The sequence below is a fragment of the Salvelinus fontinalis genome, chromosome 26, assembly GCF_029448725.1.
Source record: "Salvelinus fontinalis isolate EN_2023a chromosome 26, ASM2944872v1, whole genome shotgun sequence".
Lineage (NCBI taxonomy): Eukaryota > Metazoa > Chordata > Actinopteri > Salmoniformes > Salmonidae > Salvelinus > Salvelinus fontinalis.
This window is the reverse complement of record NC_074690.1, coordinates 28178323-28201470: the sequence shown is the minus strand read 5'-3', so window position 1 is coordinate 28201470 and position 23148 is coordinate 28178323. Positions and strand designations below refer to the sequence as shown.

At 45.1% G+C, this 23148-nt stretch overlaps 1 protein-coding gene across 4 annotated transcripts; it reads left to right on the top strand.

Annotated features, from left to right (window-relative positions):
• The first annotated feature begins 152 nt into the window (after window positions 1-152).
• Window positions 153-20631, top strand: LOC129824049 (E3 ubiquitin-protein ligase RNF31-like). Of its 4 annotated transcripts, none has more exons than XM_055883334.1 (23): window positions 153-442; window positions 802-1003; window positions 4846-4992; window positions 5716-5871; window positions 5966-6022; window positions 6197-6365; window positions 6712-6871; window positions 7021-7163; window positions 7405-7577; window positions 7736-7969; window positions 8257-8604; window positions 8845-9030; window positions 14068-14274; window positions 14454-14627; window positions 14848-14946; window positions 15353-15442; window positions 15600-15714; window positions 16122-16234; window positions 16475-16585; window positions 19244-19292; window positions 19384-19480; window positions 19612-19777; window positions 19870-20631. In XM_055883334.1, exons 2-23 carry the CDS (start codon window positions 803-805, stop codon window positions 19918-19920), a joined length of 3246 nt encoding a protein of 1081 aa, XP_055739309.1. In that variant the 5' UTR covers window positions 153-442; window position 802; the 3' UTR covers window positions 19921-20631. The 4 variants fall into 4 exon arrangements, with proteins under 4 accessions (XP_055739309.1, XP_055739308.1, XP_055739307.1 ...); XM_055883333.1 differs by having other exon boundaries at window positions 4846-5013; window positions 7024-7163; XM_055883332.1 differs by having other exon boundaries at window positions 4846-5013.
• Window positions 20632-23148: the final 2517 nt, after the last annotated feature.

The following is a 23148-nucleotide window of genomic DNA, read 5'->3' as shown; positions in this document are numbered from 1 at the left end:
TGGGGATACGTGGATGACATCAGTATTGTCACTATTTACTGTTTTTTGTTGTTGCCTATGAGTTGACACCATCCAAATGGTGGAAGCCCCCCATGCGCTGCCCAGGCTGAGAATGGCCTTTCGGCCACTAGAGGTCTCTATCATTCTCTATGGTTATGACACACAATGGCGATGCATGGAGGTTCGTTTCTTTGCGCAAGGCAGAATACGGCATTTTTCTCATGCAGTTGTTTACATTTATAGCTAGACTGCAGTTATACTTTTCGACCCTGTTACTGCTGGTTTTGGAATTGAATTAAGACGTATTTTAGTTTTTTAGCGAACAGGTCTGTGTTGAGATGCGTGCGTAACATGGTGTTTTGAAAGCACCTGTTTTTTAATGAATTGATATCTCATCGTGATTCAATGGCTGTCAGTGTAGACAACTGAACGAAAGCACTGGGTAAGAGGATATGACAGTATTTATACATAGGTGCAGTTGTAGGCTTGAACCTTGCTATAATTGCTACAACAACGTTTAGTTTACTCATTGTGTTGTTGGAAATATTGAGTACTGCATAATAAGTAAATCAGTGTTTCTCTGGTGGCTATGTGTGTCCGTTGATATGACTGATCCTTGCGGTTTAACAGCAGGACACACTGTCAGGGCATACAGCTAACCTCTTATGAATGGATGTCAGTAAGGCAAGAATCTTGCCACTGCTCATCAATGCTGCATGTGGTGTGTCAGTGCCCACAATGATTTGCTATCTGATCTGTGTGATTATGATGATGATGATGATGATGATATCTCTTTTCCAGGATGGCCAGTATACTTTCAAACCAGCTAGAGGAGGTACGATGCCATGCGGAAGCCTGTCTACATTCCACTGGCTCAGTGCTGGAGATCCGGGCAGGAATATTAGCCATGGCCAACATACCCTTACCACCGTCAGCCAAATACCACTACATCACTGCTGAGACCATGATCATTGAGAACAGCATCGGTAACAACAGGAAAGAGGTTAGTTAGTTTACTGTTTCGAGCACACACTCAAACTATGTCCATATCAAATTTCACCTTCACTTAGCCTACATCTTGGAATACAGAGCTCATTTTCCCTCTCTCTCAATTCAATTCAATTCAATTCAAGGGGCTTTATTGGCATGGGAAACATGTGTTAACATTGCCAAAGCAAATGAGGTAGACAATACACAAACGTGAAACAAACAAAACTAATTAACAGTAAACATTACACATACAGAAGTTTCAAAACAATAAAGACATTACGAGTGTCATATTAAATATATACAGTGTTGTAACAATGTACAAATGGTTAAAGCACACAAGTTAAAATAAGTAAGCATAAATATGGGTTGTATTTACAATGGTGTTTGTTTTTCACTGGTTGCCCTTTTCTTGTGGCAACAGGTCACAAATCTTGCTGCTGTGATGGCACACTGTGGAATTTCACCCAGTAGATATGGGAGTTTATCAAATTTGGATTTGTTTTCGAATTCTTTGTGGATCTGTGTGATCTGAGGGAAATATGTGTCTCTAATATGGTCATACATTGGGCAGGAGGTTAGGAAGTGCAGCTCGGTTTCCACCTCATTTTGTGGGCAGTGTGCACATAGCCTGTCTTCTCTTGAGAGCCATGTCTGCCTACGGCGGCCTTTCTCAATAGCAAGGCTATGCTCACTGAGTCTGTACATAGTCAAAGCTTTCCTTAAGTTTTGGTCACAGTGGTCAGGTATTCTGCCACTGTGTATTCTCTGTTTAGGGCCAAATAGCATTCTAGTTTGCTCTGTTTTTTTGTTAATTCTTTCCAATGTGTCAAGTAATTATCTTTTTGTTTTCTCATGATTTGGTTGGGTCTAATTGTGCTGTTGTCCTGGGGCTTTGTGGGGTGTGTTTGTGTTTGTGAACAGAGCCCTAGGACCAGCTTGCTTAGGGGACTCTTCTCCAGGTTCATCTCTCTGTAGGTGATGGCTTTGTTATGGAAGGTTTGGGAATCGCTTCCTTTTAGGTGGTTGTAGAATTTAACGGCTCTTTTCTGGATTTTGATAATTAGTGGGTATCGGCCTAATTCTGCTCTGCATGCATTATTTGGTGTTCTGCGTTGTACACGGAGGATATTTTTGCAGAATTCTGCATGCAGAGTCTCAATTTGGTGTTTTCCCCATTTTGTGAAATCTTGGTTGGTGAGCGGACCCCAGACCTCACAACCATAAAGGGCAATGGGCTCTATGACTGATTCAAGTATTTTTAGCCAGATCCTGATTGGTATGTTGAAATTTATGTTCCTTTTGATGGCATAGAATGCCCTTCTTGCCTTGTCTCTCAGATCGTTCACAGCTTTGTGGAAGTTACCTGTGGTGCTGATGTTTAGGCCGAGGTATGTATAGTTTTTTGTGTGCTCTAGGGCAACGGTGTCTAGATGGAATTTGTGGTCCTGGCGACTGGACCTTTTTTGGAACACCATTATTTTGGTCTTACTGAGATTTACTGTCAGGGCCCAGGTCTGACAGAATCTGTGCAGAAGATCTAGGTGCTGCTGTAGGCCCTCCTTGGTTGGTGACAGAAGCACCAGATCATCAGCAATCAGTAGACATTTGACTTCGGATTCTAGTAGGGTGAGACCGGGTGCTGCAGACTGTTCTAGTGCCCGCGCCAATTCGTTGATATATATGTTGAAGAGGGTGGGGCTTAAGCTGCATCCCTGTCTCACCCCACGACCCTGTGTGAAGAAATGTGTGTGTTTTTTGCCAATTTTAACCGCACACTTGTTGTTTGTGTACATGGATTTTATAATGTCGTATGTTTTACCCCCAACACCACTTTCCATCAATTTGTATAGCAGACCCTCATGCCAAATTGAGTCGAAGGCTTTTTTGAAATCAACAAAGCATGAGAAGACTTTGCCTTTGTTTTGGTTTGTTTGGTTGTCAATTAGGGTGTGTAGGGTGAATACATGGTCTGTTGTACGGTAATTTGGTAAAAAGCCAATTTGACATTTGCTCAGTACATTGTGTTCATTGAGGAAATGTACGAGTCTGCTGTTAATGATAATGCAGAGTATTTTACCAAGGTTACTGTTGACGCATATTCCACGGTAGTTATTGGGGTCAAATTTGTCTCCACTTTTGTGGATTGGGGTGATCAGTCCTTGGTTCCAAATATTGGGGAAGATGCCAGAGCTAAGGACGATGTTAAAGAGTTTTAGTATAGCCAATTGGAATTTGTTGTCTGTATATTTGATCATTTCATTAAGGATACCATCAACACCACAGGCCTTTTTGGGTTGGAGGGTTTTTATTTTGTCCTGTAACTCATTCAAAGTAATTGGAGAATCCAGTGGGTTCTGGTAGTTTTTAATAGTTGATTCTAGTATTTGTATTTGATCATGTATATGTTTTTGCTCTTTATTCTTTGTTATAGAGCCAAAAAGATTGGAGAAGTGGTTTACCCATACATCTCCATTTTGGATAGATAATTCTTCGTGTTGTTGTTTGTTTAGTGTTTTCCAATTTTCCCAGAATTGGTTAGAGTCTATGGATTCTTCAATTACATTGAGCTGATTTCTGACATGCTGTTCCTTCTTTTTCCGTAGTGTATTTCTGTATTGTTTTAGTGATTCACCATAGTGAAGGCGTAGACTCAGGTTTTCCGGGTCTCTATGTTTTTGGTTAGACAGGTTTCTCAATTTATTTCTTAGATTTTTGCATTCTTCATCAAACCATTTGTCATTGTTGTTCATTTTCTTCGGTTTTCTATTTGAGATTTTTAGATTTGATAGGGAAGCTGAGAGGTCAAATATACTGTTAAGATTTTCTACTGCCAAGTTTACACCTTCACTATTGCAGTGGAACGTTTTACCCAGGAAGTTGTCTAAAAGGGATTGGATTTGCTGTTGCCTAATTGTTTTTTGGTAGGTTTCCAAACTGCATTCCTTCCATCTATAGCATTTCTTAATGTTACTCAGTTCCTTTGGCTTTGATGCCTCATGATTGAGTATTGCTCTGTTCAAGTAGACTGTAATTTTGCTGTGATCTGATAGGGGTGTCAGTGGGCTGACTGTGAACGCTCTGAGAGACTCTGGGTTGAGGTCAGTGATAAAGTAGTCTACAGTGCTACTGCCAAGAGATGAGCTATAGGTGTACCTACCATAGGAGTCCCCTCGAAGCCTACCATTGACTATGTACATACCCAGCGTGCGACAGAGCTGCAGGAGTTGTGACCCGTTTTTGTTGGTTATGTTGTCATAGTTATGCCTAGGGGGGCATATGGGGGAGGGAATGCTGTCACCTGCAGGCAGGTGTTTGTCCCCCTGTGTGCTGAGGGTGTCAGGTTCGTGTCCAGTTCTGGCATTTAGGTCGCCACAGACTAATACATGTCCCTGGGCCTGGAAATGATTGATTTCCCCCTCCAGGATGGAGAAGCTGTCTTCATTAAAATATGGGGGATATAGATAGCACACAGGAGGACATTTTTCTCTGTTAAGATAATTTCCTTTTGAATTTCTAGCCAAATGTAAAATGTTCCTGTTTTGATTAATTTAATGGAGTGAGTTAGGTCTGCTCTATACCAAATTAGCATTCCCCCTGAGTCCCTTCCCTGTTTCACACCTGGTAGTTTGGTGGATGGGACTACCAGCTCTCTGTAACCTAGAGGGCAACCAGTGAGTCCGTCTCCTCTATACCAGGTTTCTTGCAGGATGACAATGTCTGCATTACCGATTTCTTTGATTACCGATTTCTTTGATTTCTCTCTTTAATTGTGCTAAATATTTTTTTTCAGTGTCAATTCTTTTGTCAACCTCTTTCTGTATCAAACCTTCTTATCTTTGTTCTCTCTCCTGCCAGACCATAGGTTCCCTGCAGAGACTGTCCACAGCACTGAACATTCTGGAGAAGTATGGCTGTAATCTCACCAGCTCCAGTAGGCCCAAGTACTGGCGCACTGTCAAGCACAACAACCCCGTCTTCAGAGCAACAGTAGATGCCATTCAGGTGAGGATGTCTTCAATACAGGTAGGTTAGATTCTGGGTAATGATATGTTGTCTACTACCTTATCACTATAAACTTATTGGCAATATGTTGATATAGGCCTAGTTCAATACAGTGTTTCCCCGAGGATTTCTTTCAGCAGCAGTGGCAAAGTTAGTCTGTAGCGGCTGGGGGGGCGGGGGGCATAGGTCGCGGTCTCTGACCTAACATTTTAGTGGCAGTCCTCTTGACCGCAGAAACAAAATGTTGTTCTTTTTAAGCTAATTTCTGGCAATTCTACACATTTTACCATAGGGCAGAGAGAGATAAGTCTTATGGTATCTGAGTGACTCAAACATTGTAAATAAAATCAATGGAGGCCCCATGCCTTGACATTTTTGGAATTTTTGATTCTCACAGAACGTTTAGTTTTTCTTTTGGTGATTGTGAGTTCTCAAAGATGATCTTATTTAAAAAAATATATAGCTCCATTATCTTTTCTATGTACTTTATATTTGGTTTTAGTCATTTAAATTTACACTGAAAACATTTTACCATCCTATATATATTGGAGTAGCAGCAACGATTTGCTGCTAAATTAATATTGGGAAACACTGATTGAGTCTATAGCTTACTATCGTTTTGATCAAGTTAATTGTTCACACACCATTAACTCTACTAAATTTTATGTCAACATTTTTGTATGAAACCCTCTATCTCCTTTCCTCTCCTCGGTTCTACCCCAGGGAGGAAGGGCAGTGCTCTGTCTCTATGGTTACTCCAACCAGCAGCCAGACGGCCTGAGTTTCCCTGATGTGGTCGTGGAGCCTGACATTGAGAAGGTCGCAGCGGTCACCTTGGAGGTCATGAGTCTACGCATGGAACTGGACATGCTCATCAAGGTCTGAACCAATGGCATCGTCTCAAAGACGGTTATTCTGAAATATTTCAGAGGTTCATGAAATCAGTTGTACCGAGTCGTTGTTGTTTTCACAGGAAGCTCACCCCCACCCAGAGTTCTTTGAGAGAATAATCCCATCACTGAACCAAAAGGTATTTTTCCTTTTCCTTTCTCCCATAACCTGTCCTCTTCCTCTCTGCCTTCTACTTGTTTTTAGTTCGCCCTAATAGCCTCTCTCTGCTTCACACGGTTTTTATATATGTGTGGTTTTGTGTCTGTTGGTGTCCACTGCCATCAGATGACTGAAATCTCCTTTCTGATTCCAGGATGACTTTGGACCGATGTCTGATACAGTAGCTATTCCCTCCAGCCTGAGAGAGAGCCAGCCCCTATACATGTCTCTGTCCTCCCTGTCTCAGTCTCCCACTAGTGCCTTTCTTCCAGTACGGACCGCTAACGCCTCAACCTCAACCTCCATCTCTACCAGACACACAGGTTAGAACTGTGGAAAGGCATTTTTTTGTTGGGTACCAGAAGTCCTCACAAGGATAGTAAAACAAGGAACTTTTGGGGGGGACATTTTGCCGGGCCCTACAAGGAAAAATGCTATTTTAGGTTTAAGGGTTAGGGTTACAATTAGGGTTAGAATTTAAGTCAGGGTTAGGGGTTACGTTTAGGCTTATGGTTAAGGTTAGATTTAGGGTTAGGGAAATAGGATTTTGGATGGGAATCAATTATTTGGTCCCTACAAGGATAGCAATACAAAACTGTGTGTGTGTTGTGTATATTTCTAACACCTGAAACGTACATTTCACCTTTTCTCGTTTCTTTTCCCCTGCAGGCAACTGCACTATCTGTGCTATATTCCCAGTGGCTGCCCATTGTAACTCTTGTGTCCAATGGCTGTGTACGGAATGTGACAGACTGTACCACTCCTCTGCAGAACGAGCCAATCACCACAGGACTGTCGTGACATCCTCTAAAATGCGAAAGAACCACAGGTAAAACATGACAAATAAGACGAAAGCAAAACTGCACAGTAAAGGAAGAAAATCGATACATTTTCATAGGTGGTGATTACTGCTGAAAATGCATCTGTCTCTGTGCTCTGTGTGTTTGGCACAATATTCACTTCCTCTGTCTCTCCCAGCAGCTCCCTCCCGTCATGGCACTGTACCCACTGCACCAGGGTCAACTCCATCCAGGACATACTGTGTGAGATGTGTGAGAGGCCACGCCTGGCCTCCTCTGGCCCTGCTAAGGATGAGTTCGCACAGCCTTTCACCATCACTGGTCAGTATACACACACACACACACACCCAACCAACAGTGTATGTGTTTTAATAGTGGTGGTTTGCCTTTTCTCCACTTCAATCAGTCTCACTCCTCTCTATTTCTGTGTTTACTTCATATGCTTGTTTTATTGTCTGAAAATGTAATGACACTCTTAAGATGTATATAAGTTGTTGATGAGTTCATATTCACTTCTTCCAGAGCCCTGTGTTGAGTGTGTTTTCACTATGTATGTCACCAGAGTGGCAGTGTAAAAGCTGTACGGTAGTGAACGCAGGCAGTAGTATCCTGTGTGAGGTGTGTGAGCGCCCTCGCCTGGCCACCAAGCCTCCTGCAACCCCCACACACCCCCTTCCTACGCCCAACCGGCCTGCTGCTCCAGTACTGGGCATGCCAGGAGACCCAGACAGCCAGGTAAACTACTGTTAGTGCAGGAGCAGCACATTTGAGTTGAAATTAACGTTTTGGATTCTGCCTTCATCAAACAGTTTGTTGTTCCTCTATTCCCGTGAGTCTCTAAGCTCATGTCAATTCTCTTCTTTTCCCATCTTCTCTCTATTTCTCTGTTGCAGTGGGTGTGCCAATTCTGTACTTATGTCAATTACACTCCAGCGTCAGTGTGTGAGATGTGTGACCTTCCTCGTCCCGAGCCCGCCAAAATGCCAGTCAAACTCCACCCTCCATCCCAGGTCAAAAGGGTTCCTGTGCTGTCCGTCAAACCCAAAGACCCGCCCATGGAGGACCCTGATTTGAGGAGACAGAAACTGATGAGGGAGGAGGGGCTAAAGCTGATTGAGCTTATTAGAGTAAGTGAAGGCTTTCTGTAGAACTATAATATGGTGTGTAATCACATTATCCCACTAGTAATATTACAAGATATTAGCAAATTTAAGATTTAGATTCAGAAAAGTCTTTATTGTACCATTGCTTGGCGATTTGGTTGCAGGAATATTAAAACTACAGATTTCAGAAAACAAATGTGTGAAAATAACCTCCTCTTACTTATTCATACAGTGTGATTGAGTAGCAGCAGCTGAGGCCTAGGCAATATGTATGACAGATTTGTCTTTATTTCTCTTTCTCTCTCTCTCAGGATGGAGAGAAAAAAGGAGTGAGTCCAGAGGAGGTGTACACAGGCATGCGCGTATCCGGGGACGGCAACATCCTACCCTGTGATTGGCTCAAAGCGGAGCTACCTCACCTGCTCGACCAGATCTGTGCCATGGCCGCGTCGTCTCGAGCAGCAGACCTGAAAACAGGACTGAACCAGAACGGGCTCTCCAACGAGACTGGTACTGCAGAGGATACTGGTGTGGAGGAGGAGCAGCCCAGAGGGGGAGGAGTAACCCTGTCCAGGGCTGAGGCCAAGATGGCCTGGTTGTCTGCAGGGGGAGAAACTGAGAGAGCAGCCAGACAGTCTCTTAGAGACAGACACGCTAAGGTGAGAGACAGGGCAGTAGGTATATTGCCCAGGTCTAAGAACAGGTCTAAGGTCAGTTGTACTGGCACTTTTCCCAGCTGAACTCTACTTACGTTTCCCAGACCTGTATTAAGCCTAGTCCTGGACTAGAACATACTTTCAATGGAGATTCTCCATTAGGAACTATTTTGAATCCTGAATTAGCCTTTTAACACTCAAAGAAGGGTTTGGTTTCTCATGTACCTGTCCTGTCATGTACAGGTGAAGGAGCTGTGTTCTCTGGGGTTCACCGACGAGGCGCGGTGTCAGGAGGTACTGAGGCAGAACGGGGGAGAGGTGCGGGGGGCTCTGTCTCTGCTGCAGCGACCCCTCATGGAGCCTTTCCACCAGCGCATGTGGAGCGACCAGCCCGAGCCCACCATCGACATCAACCACCCCGACAAACAGGTAGGACACTGGGGCACTCAACTGCACTATGTGCTTTATTCCAAGGTAGCTTAGCAGTTCAGACGTATTTTTCCGTGTTGTCGTGTCGTGTCCTGTATATATATATATTTACACCTTTTCTTCACATATCTTTTATTTATTTTATTATCCAAGAACTCAACTACAAAAGCTTTCCTGCAAAAGCTTTCCTGCAACCCGCTTCACCAATTACAATAAGTACTATTCACCTCAATCTGAAAATCCATCGTGGAAGATAGCCAGGGGCTAATTCAGAAGCTAGCCTGAAAGCTAATCCAGAAGCTACTCCGATAGCTAGCCAGAAGCTAATCTGTAGCTGCCCCGAAATTAGCCGGTTTGCTGGCTAGCGTTGGTGTTTCAGCTGCCCACGTTTTGCGGTCATCAGCTATTCCTCTAGCTCGATAATCTACCGGCACTTTAGTGCAACGCGACTCGGACCGGAGCATTCCGGGACTTTTTTTCTCTCAGTTTCCCCGGATTCCAACCGCAGCCTCAGCCTCTATTTTGCACCTTGATTTCGCAGCTAGCTAGCTGCATACCGTGTGACTATTGGCTTACGTCGACCCCGGAGCTAACTCAAATCATGCTGGAGCTAGCCAGCTGAGGAGTTCCATCACCATCCGGACCCGCTTCTTTGTTGCTGCTGCAGATACGGAACCCCACCGGGCCTTCACGACTGACTGCCGACGTTATCTGCCCGAGGGATTTATCCAACCGGCACCTCCGTCCCGGCGTTACCTGAACGCTCATCTGAGGCCCGCTAATCGTTAGCTGTCTTATCGGCTGCTATCTGAACAAAACCCCACTACACGGAACCTACCGACGGAAACGCACGAGGTATCTACAAACAGACCTCCATCCTATGCTGCTACCGATAGCCATATACCCGGCCAGCTGTCTGGATCGCCACGACCCCAACCAACCTCTACTCACTGGACCCTTATTTATCACTCGATTAAGCTTGCCTCTCCTTAATGTAAATATGCCTTGTCCATTGCTGTTCTGGTTAGTGTTTATTGGCTTATTTCACTGTAGAGATTCTAGCCCTGCTCTCTATACCATATCCAACCCTGCAGTTCCACCACCCACATATGCGATGACATCACCTGGTTTCAATGATGTTTCTAGAGACAAGATCTCTCTCATCATCACTCAATACCTAGGTTTACCTCCACTGTATTCACATCCTACCATACCTTTGTCTGTACATTATTCCTTTAAACTATTTTATCGCCCCCAGAAACTTCCTTTTACTCTCTGCTCTGGTAGCTCTAGGCGACCAATTCTCATAGCTTTTAGCCGTACTATTATCCTACTTCTCCTCTGTTCCTCTGGTGATGTAGAGGTGAATCCAGGCCCTGCAGTACCTGGCTCCACTCCTATTCCCCAGGCGCTCTCTTTTGATGACTTCTGTAACCGTAATAGCCTTGGCTTCATGCATGTTAACATTAGGAGCCTCCTCCCTAAGTTTGTTTTGTTCACTGCTTTAGCACACTCTACCAACCCGGATGTATTAGCCGTGTCTGAATCCTGGCTTAGAAAGACCACCAAAAATTCAGACATTTTTATCCCCAATTACAATATTTTCAGACAAGATAGAACGGCCAAAGGGGGCGGTGTTGCAATCTACTGCAAAGACTGCCTGCAGAGTTCTGTTATACTATCCAGGTCTGTTCCCAAACAATTTGAACTTCTACTTTTAAAAATCCACCTCTCTAAAAACAAGTCTCTCACCGTTGCCGCCTGCTATAGACCACCCTCTGCCCCCAGCTGTGCTCTGGACACTATATGTGAACTGATTGCCCCCCATCTATCTTCAGAGCTCGTGCTGCTAGGCGACCTAAATTTGAACATGCTCAACACCCCAGCCACCCTACAATCTAAGCTTGATGCCCTCAATCTCACACAAATTATTAATGAACCTACCAGGTACCACCCCAATTCCGTAAACACGGGTACCCTCATAGATATCATCCTAACAAACTTGCCCTCCAAATACACCTCTGCTGTTTTTAACCAAGATCTCAGCGATCACTGCCTCATTGCCTGCATCCGTAATGGGTCAGCGGTCAAACGACCTCCACTCATCACTGTCAAACGCTCCCTGAAACACTTCAGCGAGCAGGCCTTCCTAATTGACCTGGCCGGGGTATCCTGGAAGGATATTGATCTCATCCCGTCAGTAGAGGATGCCTGGTCATTTTTTAAAAATGCCTTCCTCACCATCTTGAATAAGCATGCCCCATTCAAGAAATTTAGAACCAGGAACAGATATAGCCCTTGGTTCTCTCCTGACCTGACTGCCCTTAACCAACAGAAAAACATCCTATGGCGTTCTGCATTAGCATCGAACAGCCCCCGTGATATGCAACTTTTCAGGGAAGCCAGAAACCAATATACACAGGCAGTTAGAACAGCCAAGGCTAGCTTTTTCAAGCAGAAATTTGCTTCCTGCAACACAAATTCAAAAAAGTTCTGGGACACCGTAAAGTCCATGGAGAATAAGAACACCTCCTCCCAGCTTCCAACCGCCCTGAAGATAGGAAACACTGTCACCACCGACAAATCCACTATAATTGAGAATTTCAATAAGCATTTTTCTACGGCTGGCCATGCTTTCCACCTGGCTACCCCTACCCGGGACAACAGCACTGCCCTCCCCTCTGCTACTCGCCCAAGCCTTCCCCATTTCTCTTTCTCCCAAATACAGTCAGCTGATGTTCTTAATGAGCTGCAAAATCTGGACCCTTACAAATCAGCCGGGCTAGATAATCTGGACCCTTTCTTTCTAAAACTATCTGCTGAAATTGTTGCCAGCCCTATTACTAGCCTCTTCAACCTCTCTTTCGTGTCGTCTGAGATCCCCAAAGATTGGAAAGCAGCTGCGGTTATCCCCCTCTTCAAAGGGGGGGGACACCCTTGACCCTAACTGCTACAGACCTATATCTATCCTACCCTGCCTTTCTAAGGTCTTCGAAAGCCAAGTCAACAAACAGATTACCGACCATTTCGAATCACACCACACCTTCTCCGCTATGCAATCTGGTTTCAGAGCTGGTCATGGGTGCACCTCAGCCACGCTCAAGGTCATAAACGATATCGTAACCGCCATCGATAGGAAACAATACTGTGCAGCCGTATTCATTGACCTGGCCAAGGCTTTTGACTCTGTCAATCACCACATCCTCATTGGCAGACTCGACAGCCTTGGTTTCTCTAATGATTGCCTCGCCTGGTTCACCAACTACTTCTCTGATAGAGTTCAGTGTGTCAAATCGGAGGGTCTGTTGTCCGGGCCTCTGGCAGTCTCTATGGGGGTGCCACAGGGTTCAATTCTTGGACCGACTCTCTTCTCTGTTTACATCAATGATGTCGCTCTTGCTGCTGGTGATTCTCTGATCCACCTCTACGCAGACGACACTATTCTGTATACTTCTGGCCCTTCTTTTGACACTGTGTTAACAACCCTCCAGGCGAGCTTCAATGCCATACAACTCTCCTTCCGTGGCCTCCAACTGCTCTTAAATACAAGTAAAACCAAATGCATGCTCTTCAACCGATCGCTGCCTGCTCCTGCCCGCCTGTCCAACATCACTACTTTGGACGGCTCTGACTTAGAATATGTGGACAACTACAAATACCTAGGTGTCTGGTTAGACTGTAAACTCTCCTTCCAGACCCACATCAAACATCTCCAATCCAAAGTCAAATCTAGAATTGGCTTCCTATTCCGCAACAAAGCATCCTTTACTCATGCTGCCAAACATACCCTTGTAAAACTGACCATCCTACCAATCCTCGACTTCGGTGATGTCATTTACAAAATAGCCTCCAAAACCCTACTCAATAAATTGGATGCAGTCTATCACAGTGCCATCCGTTTTGTCACCAAAGCCCCATATACTACCCACCACTGCGACCTGTACACTCTCGTTGGCTGGCCCTCGCTTCATACTCGTCGCCAAACCCATTGGTTCCAGGTCATCTACAAGACCCTGCTAGGTAAAGTCCCCCCTTATCTCAGCTCGCTGGTCACCATAGCAGCACCTACCCGTAGCACGCGCTCCAGCAGGTATATCTCTCTAGTCACCCCCAAAACCAATTCTTCCTTTGGACGCCTCTCCTTCCAGTTCTCTGCTGCCAATGACTGGAACGAACTACAAAAATCTCTGAAACTGGAAACACCTATCTCCCTCACTAGCTTTAAGCACCAGCTGTCAGAGCAGCTCATAGATTACTGCACCTGTACATAACCCATCTACAATTTAGCCCAAACAACTACCTCTTTACCTACTGTATTTATTTATTAATTTATTTTGCTCCTTTGCACCCCATTATTTCTGTCTCTACTTTGCACTTTCTTCCAATGCAAACCAACCATTCCAGTGTTTTTTTTTTTTAGTTTTTATTTTACTTGCTGTGTTGTACTCACTTCGCCTCCATGGCCTTTTTATATTTTTATTTATTTATACATATATCTGTTTGCCTTCACCTCCCTTATCTCACCTCACTTGCTCACATTGTATATAGACTTATTTTTTTATCTTTTTCACTGTATTATATGTTTGTTTTTACTCCATGTGTAACTATGTGTTGTTGTATGTGTCGAACTGCTTTGCTTTATCTTGGCCAGGTCGCAATTGTAAATGAGAACGTGTTCTCAATTTGCCTACCTGGTTAAATAAAGGTTAAATAAAATAAAATAAATAAAAAAATAAAATAAAATAAAAAAATTCGGCCCATACATTTAGCTGAACAGAGAATAGCTATATTGATGATAATGTGCTCACAACTATCACCATTAGAAAGGTCCACAGATACATACATACATGTTCTTCAACATATGTTCTTCAATCATCTGACAGTTGCTTGATCTCTCATGTAAATGTATATTTTACAGTGAAAAGCATTATTTTGTAGTAAAGCATATCTCTCCTTTCATCATGCCTCTGCATCAGTTGGCCCACTCCACTGGTCTGATCTCTCTGTCCTCTTCCTCCTCCCTCCCCCTGGGACCAGCGTGTGTGTCGGAGGCTGCTGGCGGTGTATGACCTGCCCAGCTGGGGCCGCTGTGAGCTGGCCCTGTCCTTGCTGCAGGAGCGCACCGCCCCCTACTCCCTGGACGATGTAGTACAGGCCGTACGCGAGTCACAAGACCGAGACTTCATCCGCCGGGTGCTGGCCAAAGAGTGCCCCATCTGCCTATCGGACTTTCCCCACAGCAAGGTACTCTCTCTCTCTCTCGTGTGTGTTTTGGGGGACTTGTGGGTGTTTGCGTGCATGTCAGCACTAGCTTGCCTTTGTTCAAAATGAAGTAGAAGCTTTTCTGTGTGTTTTTTGCAGTATCTAACCCCCCACAACTCTCATACACCTTTCTCTCTCTTCAACTTCCCTTCCTGTTTCAGATGCAGTCTTTGACCTCCTGTCAGTGCTCGGTGTGCTGTGGCTGCTTCCAGCAGCACTTTACCATAGCAGTGAGAGACAAGCACATCAGAGACATGGTGTGTCCCGTCTGCTGGGAACCTGACATCAACGACCCCGAACACCTCAACAGCTACTTCTCCACCCTGGACATCCAGGTAGTACATCACACAGAGAACAACCTCACACAAAATCTCCCTCAGATTCTGTCTTTGAAGAGAGAAGAAACCGAGAGTGAAGCCCAATTTTCTGGATTTCAGAGGCTTCTTTCCCTTCAAAATGCAGGTGTCAGTGTGTTTTCAGGGTGTGTGAGGTACTGTCTATAATGATGGCTACACCTGTAATAATAATTTCCTGTGTGTGTGTGTGTGTGCGCAGCTGCGGGAGTGTCTGGAGCCAGAGGTATATGATCTGTTTCATAAGAAGCTGACTGAACAAGCTCTCATCAAGGACCCCAAGTTCCTCTGGTGTAGTCATGTGAGTTTAAATCCCAGTATCCTATGTATACAAAGGCAAAGGAAAAATATATTTTTGCTAATCCCCATTGAGGCTGTAAAAAAACAATTATGACATGCTACACCCATCTTCACGAGCTAAAAATGACCAGTACTTGCTCTTAAACGGGGCGGCAGGTAGCTTAGTGGTTAGAGCGTTGGACTAGTAATCAAAAGGTTGCAAGATCGAATCCCTGAGCTGACAAGGTAAAATATCAGCCGTTCTGCCCCTGAACAAGGCAGTTAACCCACTGTTCCTAGGCCGTCATTGAAAATAAGAATTTGTTCTTAATTGACTTGCCTAGTTATATAAAGGTAAAACAAAATAAAAAACTGTTGAAGTATTCCTCTTCACTTCCCTGTCTTCTGTTCATAACTTCTCCCCCCAGTGCTCCTATGGGTTCATCTATGATGGAGACCAACTGAAGGTCACCTGTTTCCAGTGCAGGAATAGCTTCTGTGCACAATGCAAGAAACCTGTAAGTGTGAAACATGAACTCTGTGTGTGAGGGAATCTGAATCAGAAAGTGCAATTAATTGGGGCTATGAGGAGATGATATTTGGCTTTAGAGTAAAGATGCTGGAGCCCCATCTCACTCCATTATCCCCTCATCTCTCTCTCCGTGTGCCCTCTAGTGGGAGTCTCAGCACGGTGGTCTGTCATGTGAACAGTACCAGTCCTGGAAGAGAGAGAATGACCCAGAATACCAGAGGCAAGGCCTGGCCGGATACCTGCGCGACAACGGCATCAGTGAGACACACAGCACACACACCTTCTAAATGAAACAACACCTCCTCATTGTGAGCTACTGTAGTGTTTAACCAGGAAAGGCAGGTACTTGCAGAGGTGTGAACGGCCAGACACTTCACTAGGTGTTGGGCTGAGAGATCAAACTGGTCTTACTCACTTACTCATCTTCCAAACCAGCACATTTCATTAGCGTCATGAACAACACTCCCGTAGAGGAAGTGTAGGCCTTCTGCTTGAACTAAGCCAGTTGATTAAGACCTTGTTTTAGCAAAGAGTTAGAGCCATTTACAGAGCGTTTTAGGTCCCTCCACATCCTTCAATTAATGAATGAATGAATCAAACTATTTATCCTCTTCCTCCGATGCATTCTCATGTCTGTACTCTCCCTCCCTCGCTCTCCCCCTCAGCCTGTCCAAACTGCAGGTTCCAATATGCCCTGTCTAAAGGAGGCTGTATGCATTTCTGCTGCTCCCAGTGTAGGTACCAGTTCTGCAGCGGATGCAACAACCCCTTCCACACTGTAAGTTCCTTCTCAAATGACTTGGTGTCTTTGTGTTGTGTTCGTTGATCGTGCTAGTTCCTGGCAAGGGGTTTCAATGAGAGTTGACTTGAATGTCGCTTTAATTTGTTTTTCCTCCTCCAGTCTCTTTCACTCTGCACTCTCGGTCTCTCTCCCCACTCCCTCCCTCCTCCCACACTCTTTCCTTCCCTCTCTCTCTCCCTACCCTATTCTGTCCCTTCCTCCCTCCCTCTTCTGTAGACGTGTGCAGTGATCCAGTGCAGTGTGACAGGCCTGCATGCCCATCACCCTCGAGACTGTCTCTTCTACCTGAGGGACTGGGAGCCTGTCAGACTGCAAGCACTGCTGCAGGTAGGCACACACACCACACACACACCATCCACACAAACACGGATGCTCACACGCCATTACAATCACCGTAACAACGTTATAGCTATCTGGCTCACAATCGCAGTTATAACTAGAGCTGTCAAACGATTAAAATAATTAATTAAGTTAATGGCATTAGTTCATCGCGATTAATAAAAAAATATATATTTGCTCAAATTTAGCCCTAAAAGATGTGTCAATTTCAAAAAAGCAGTGCATTGAGAAACGGGCATAATATTATTTGATTGTAATGGACAGAAACACAAAATGATCAACATCAGAAGGTTTTCATAGCATTTTCACCATAAACAACACAAGTCACTGTAACATACAGCTGTAAATGCTCCCTACTCCCTCTTATCAGTGTTCTTGAAGTTCAACACTTGCGCACACACTCTATCTCACACACACACACACACACACACACACACACACACACACACACACACACACACACACACACACACACACAGCTTTAAGTACTGTTAAAGCTTCAGGCATTCTAAAGGACTTAACTATAGGAAAAAAGAACTGGCTCTATGGATACAAAGAGCTTTTAAACGTGTCGAACAATGTTATGAAAACACTGTTAACCATCTTTACTGTTCAACAACTTTACACACATAGACCCCCTCTCTCTCTCCGTCCCTCCCACCCCCTCTCTCTCTCTCTCTCCGTCCCTCCCACACCCTATCTCTCTCTCTCTCTCTGTCCCTCCCACACGCCCTCTCTCTCTCTCTCCGTCCCTCCCACCCCCTCTCTCTCTCTCTCCGTCCCTCCCACCCCCTCTCTCTCTCTCTCCGTCCCTCCCACCCCCTCTCTCTCTCTCTTCGTCCCTCCCACCCCCTCTCTCTCTCTCTCCGTCCCTCCCACCCCCTCTCTCTCTCTCTCCGTCCCTCCCACCCCCTCTCTCTCTCTCTCTCCGTCCCTCCCACCCCCTCTCTCTCTCTCTCTCCGTCCCTCCCACCCACTCTCTCTCTCTCTCTCCGTCCCTCCCACCCCCCCCCTCTCTCTCTCTCCGTCCCTCCCACCCCCTCTCTCTCTCTCTCCGTCCCTCCCACACCCTCTCTCTCTCTCTCTCTCTCTCCGGCCCTCCTACACCCTCTCTCTCTCCGGCCCTCCCACCCCCTCTCTCTCTCTCTCTCCGGCCCTCCCACCCCCTCTCTCTCTCTCTCTCTCTCTCCGGCCCTCCCACCCCCTCTCTCTCTCTCTCCGGCCCTCCCACACCCTCTCTCCGGCCCTCCCACACCCTCTCTCTCTCTCTCTCTCTCTCCGGCCCTCCCACACCCTCTCTCTCTCTCCGGCCCTCCCACACCCTCTCTCTCTCTCTCTCTCTCCGGCCCTCCCACCCCCTCTCTCTCTCTCTCTCTCTCCGGCCCTCCCGCACCCGCTCTCTCTCTCTCCGGCCCTCCCGCACCCTCTCTCTCTCTCTCTCCGGCCCTCCCGCACCCTCTCTCTCTCTCTCTCTCTCTCTCTCTCTCCGGCCCTCCCGCACCTCCTCTCTCTCTCTCTCTGTCCCTCCCACACCCTCTCTCTCCGCCCCTCCCACCCCCTCTCTCTCTCTCTCCGTCCCTCCCACACCCTCTCTCCGTCCCTCCCACACCCTCTCTCTCTCTCTCTCTCTCCGTCCCTCCCACATCCTCTCTCTCTCCGTCCCTCCCACACCCTCTCTCTCTCTCTCTCCGTCCCTCCCACACTCTCTCTCTTTCTCTCCGTCCCTCCCACACCCTCTCTCTCTCTCCGTCCCTCCCACACCCCCTCTCTCTCTCACTCTCTCTCTCTCCGTCCCTCCCACACCCCCCCTCCCTCTCTCCCCGTCCCTCCCACACCCTCTCTCCGTCCCTCCCACACCCTCTCTCCATCCCTCCCACACCCTCTCTCCGTCCCTCCCACACCCTCTCTCCGTCCCTCCCACACCCTCTCTCTCCCTCTCTCTCTCTCTCTCCGTCCCTCCCACACCCTCTCTCTCTCTCTCTCCGTCCCTCCCACACTCTCTCTCTCTCTCTCTCTCTCTCCGTCCCTCCCACACCCTCTCTCTCTCTCTCTCTCCGTCCCTCCCTCCCACACCCTCTCTCTCTCTCTCTCTCTCCGTCCCTCCCTCCCACACACACTCTCTCTCTCTCCGTCCCTCCTACACCCTCTCTCTCTCTGTCCCTCCCACACTCTCTCTCTCTCGCCGTCCCTCCCACACTCTCTCTCTCTAGCTAGCTGATTAGCTAGCTGATTAGCTAGCTAAACAATGTTGTTTCTTATCAAACCATAAAATAGCGGATTGCAAGTTGTTTAAAACAGCCCATGACGTGCGCATGAATCCAAAGAAAAAATGTAAAGCATAGCTCTGGTAATATTGGGCATAACTTTTACATGATTTTGGCTAGAGGCACACGGTCTTGAGCAATGTAAAGGTACAAGCATTAACTGTAGATGTGTTTGATATTGTGTTCTGCTTAAAAGGGTCCGTGCGGTGAAGAAATGGAGATGCTATTAACGGTTTCAAATAATTTAACTGTGATAAACATGTCATGCATTAACACATTCTTAATACGGTAACTCTGACAGCCCTAGTTATAATGGATTTTATTCTATGAATATCTGGAGATGGATTGTATTACCTGTTCATAATTTGATTGTTATTTGCAGAACAAGTGTGTTGAGTTCAACACTGACACCCCTCCAGGAACTCAAGCCGGTAAGATTCTATCTGTTCTTCAGTTTTTACCATAAAAAACTGGGTAAATTGAAATATGTACTACTTATTCTCTCTCGCTCCCCCCCCTCAGGGATGTGTGGCGTGATTGAGCAGAAGGATGAGGGTGGACAGCAGACGGACTCGGCCTGTGGGGCTCAAACTCAGCCTGGCCATGCAGGACTCTGCGAGTATGTCACTGCCAACCACAATATAGTGTTTTTCAAGGACCCAAAGGCGCTTTAGACAACAGAGTGTTCCCATGAAAAACATGAAAACGTGCCTCGATGTAACTAACTGCTTTTTGCCTAATCAATTCCAGGAAACACTACAGAGAGTACTTGGTGAGTCTCATCAACGGCCATTCCATCGACCCGGCTCCTCTTTTCAATGCCAACGAGCTGGTTTTGGCCTGTCGGAGATACCAAGTGGATGATGCCCGGAGGGAGATGGAGGACCACGTAACGTACTATCCTCGAATGCTGGAGGTTTGCTTTGATGATCCTTGTGGAGGGGTGTTGGGTTTTTTCCAAATATTTAGTCACTTGGTTTAATCAATTCTCATCTAATTTTATTTCAGAAACTTATTGAGGAAGTACCACTTGGAGACAAGGTTCCTCGGAAGAAATGAAAATGACTCGTTTGTTTGTTTGCTTTTAACAATCAAGTGTTTTTAGTATTGAGTGTTGGGATTTTGACTCAAATCACCATCAAATGTGTTTGCGTCATTGTGACTGTTACACCAAACAGCAGAAAGCTATGCGTATATCCCCATGATTGAGCTGCAGTTATTTATGAATCTATATTTGGAGTAAATGCTCAGAGGCACATTATTTTAAAACAGAGGTGTGTGTGCACGTGCGTGTAACATTTCAAGACATCTTTAAATAACCTGTGATAATTGAATGGCATCACTTCATTGCACGCAGTCTGTAGGTGCATGCTCTTAACTGTATCATTTGTGAAGAAAAATACTTGAAACAGTTCAGACACAGTCTGCAATCAAAAGTTCAATCAAACTCTTATGGTTCTCAGTCATGCTCTTTATCCCAAATGTTCCTTGTATGCTTGCTGTAAGGGAGGTAGTTGTGTCCTCAGAGTAACTGCAAGGTTGACAGTTAGTGGACATGTTTCGGGGGTTAGATCTGCACAGCCCCTGCTGGCCCTGAAGCTTATTGAGCCAGTGAACTCAAGCTTGATGAGGAGGAAGGATTCTGCTTCAAGACAGGACATTTCAAAACTGGAGATTTTTTCCCCCTCCAAGAATCATTGAGGACTACAGAATCATTACAGTAAATGAATCATACACCGTCATTAACAATAAACTTCAGATTTGACTCGATATTCATTGTTTTACCTTAATTGCTTTTGCCTTCAGTGTCAGGTTATTATGACTGAATACCTCTTTGTGTAAATTGACTGACTAATTTGGGACTGATTTATAAAGGATTTGACCCACTGTGTGTTGCAGCCCCAAGCTGTATGGTTACCAGCTACCGTTATTACCTGGTCAGACTGACAAACACACAGAGCAAGAGCCTTACTATTTCAAAACATCTGAGCATGAGTAAGCCTAGTTGTTGACTTCTCAAATATGAATAATCATACTTTTATTGCTGTTTTCTCTCCTATACTAAGTCAGATGTGTCAGCCACTGACATGGCTGCTAATGTCTTGTGACGGATAAACTCTCTTGTGTTTGTCTCTGTGTCTCTTAGATGTTTGGAAGCATCCCTTTTCTGAGATAGATATTGGTGCAGCAGCAGGGTCAGAGATTAGTGAGGAGGGGGCAGGGAGAGCACGCAGGGTTATGGGTACTGCTGTGATGTGTCCCTGCGCTACAGGGCAGGATTTGGAACAGAACAGGGCACACTACCAAGAGACAGACATCATATTTGTACCCCCTGCTGAGGCTAACCATAAAAGGAACAAAATAGGACAGTCAGTACACAGCAATATATTTTCTGACATAACTCGCACTCTCAGGCCATGATATTTACGTTAACCTAACCCAGAATTGTTGTCATAACACAATATTTTGAGCTCTAGTCAAGCTAGACACATTTTGTTGTATATGCTCAGGAATTGACCTCTGGTGTAGTGTGACTGAAGTTGGCATCTCGTTTGGAAATACTGGGGAAAGCAAGACTTTAACATGCACAACACCTGTTTGACCTTCATTATCTTGCACAACCAGATAGCAGCCCTGCAAAGCAAATGTATCTGTGGAATGATTATCAACCAGCTGTGTCAAAGTAAATTGGCTCCATCAGATAAATTCAAATGAGAACATTCAGTGTGTCAAGGAGCAAAAACTGAAAGATGACAAGTGAACTTCAGAGCTGCCAACTTTCCCGCATTGGCCGTGAGATACATTTGACCCTTCTCACGCGCCACACCTCTTATCTCACACATTGAAAAGTACTACTTTTATTTTTCTGATTAGTCCATTGTATAGTCAGTGCATTAACTTTTCAACTGGGCCTGCAATTTAACATCACAAGCGGAACCTCATTGTCCTGTCGCATTAGTCCCTTAATTTGGTGAATGGCATTTAGGCTGTGACAACAGAAAGGCAGCAGACAGACCTACAGTATCTTTTAGCTGGGATGTTTGGTAGGGTGACCTGATTTGGAATTTGATATTTTTGACTGACAGATTGTGACCCCAAATGTGTCCTTTTGATTCTATATGGGGGACAATAAATATAACAATTACTTGGTTAGGGTGTAAGTGTGGATTAATGTAATCTTGTCTTCAGATTTTATTATCTATTAAGTCTCATCCGTTGAACAATTGTCATTTAACAATGGACTAAAATATAAGGTAATTTGTGTGCTTGTCAGCAAAAACCCTACTGTTATTCCCCATACATTATGAACGTCTTCCTAACATTGAGTTACACCCCCTTTTTTCAGAACAGCCTCAATTGGTCGGGGCTTGGCATCTACTACCATACCTTGTTCAAAGCCACTAAATATTTTGTTTTGCCCATTCACCCTCTGAATGGCACACATGCATAATCCTTATCTCAAAGCTTAAAAATCCTTCTTCAACCTTCCCTTCCTCTACATCTGTCACGCTCGCTATCCTCAAACTCCCTGTCATAAATCGACCAAGGCGCAGCGTGCATGTAGTTCCACATCTTTTAATAAAAGTGAAACCGAAACAACCAAAAACAAACAGGTAAACAGCATAGACCGTGACACATCCGAGGTGCACACAAACACACACGGAAAATAATTACCCACAAAACACAGGTCGGAAAAGGCTACCTAAGTATGGTTCTCAATCAGAGACAACGATTGACAGCTGCCTCTGATTGAGAACCACACCCGGCCAAACACATAGAAAATGAAAACATAGAATGCCCACCCCAACTCACGCCCTGACCAACCAAAATAGAGACATAAAAAGGCTCTCTAATGTCAGGGTGTGACAACATCAGCTTTCACCTGGTCAGTCTGTGATGGGAAGAGCATATGTTTCTAATGTTTTACACAGTGTATTTTATTATTCCACTTCTTCCCAATTTTTCCAGTGTAATCACATATTTTAAATCTGCATACTTGATATGCATACTTGTGTCTTTGACAATGAATTATTCATTCCATTCATGGACAGTTTTGAATAACTGGTTTAAAAAAAATAAGGATTGGATATTAAATGCTCCAGGCATCAAATATAATTTGACATTTTACTATTGTGCATATGCTAGGCAGAGATGGTAGAGGGACTCATAAACACATATTTTGTCAATGTAAAGTAAGATGATGGCAAGGATTTTCAACTGGCATAAACCACTTGAATATGAACATTCATTCCATTTTTCTTGAAGGTTGGGTTATTTTGAGAAATG

Excerpts from the sequence above, each read along its gene's own strand:
- LOC129824049 (XM_055883332.1), top strand. The coding sequence starts at position 803 with ATGGCCAGTATACTTTCAAACCAGCTAGAGGAGGTACGATGCCATGCG. Across the intron at positions 1,004-4,845 it reads TCGGTAACAACAGGAAAGAG|ACCATAGGTTCCCTGCAGAG; the intron begins GTTAGTTAGTTT and ends CTCTCCTGCCAG. Across the intron at positions 7,970-8,256 it reads AGCTGATTGAGCTTATTAGA|GATGGAGAGAAAAAAGGAGT; the intron begins GTAAGTGAAGGC and ends TCTCTCTCTCAG.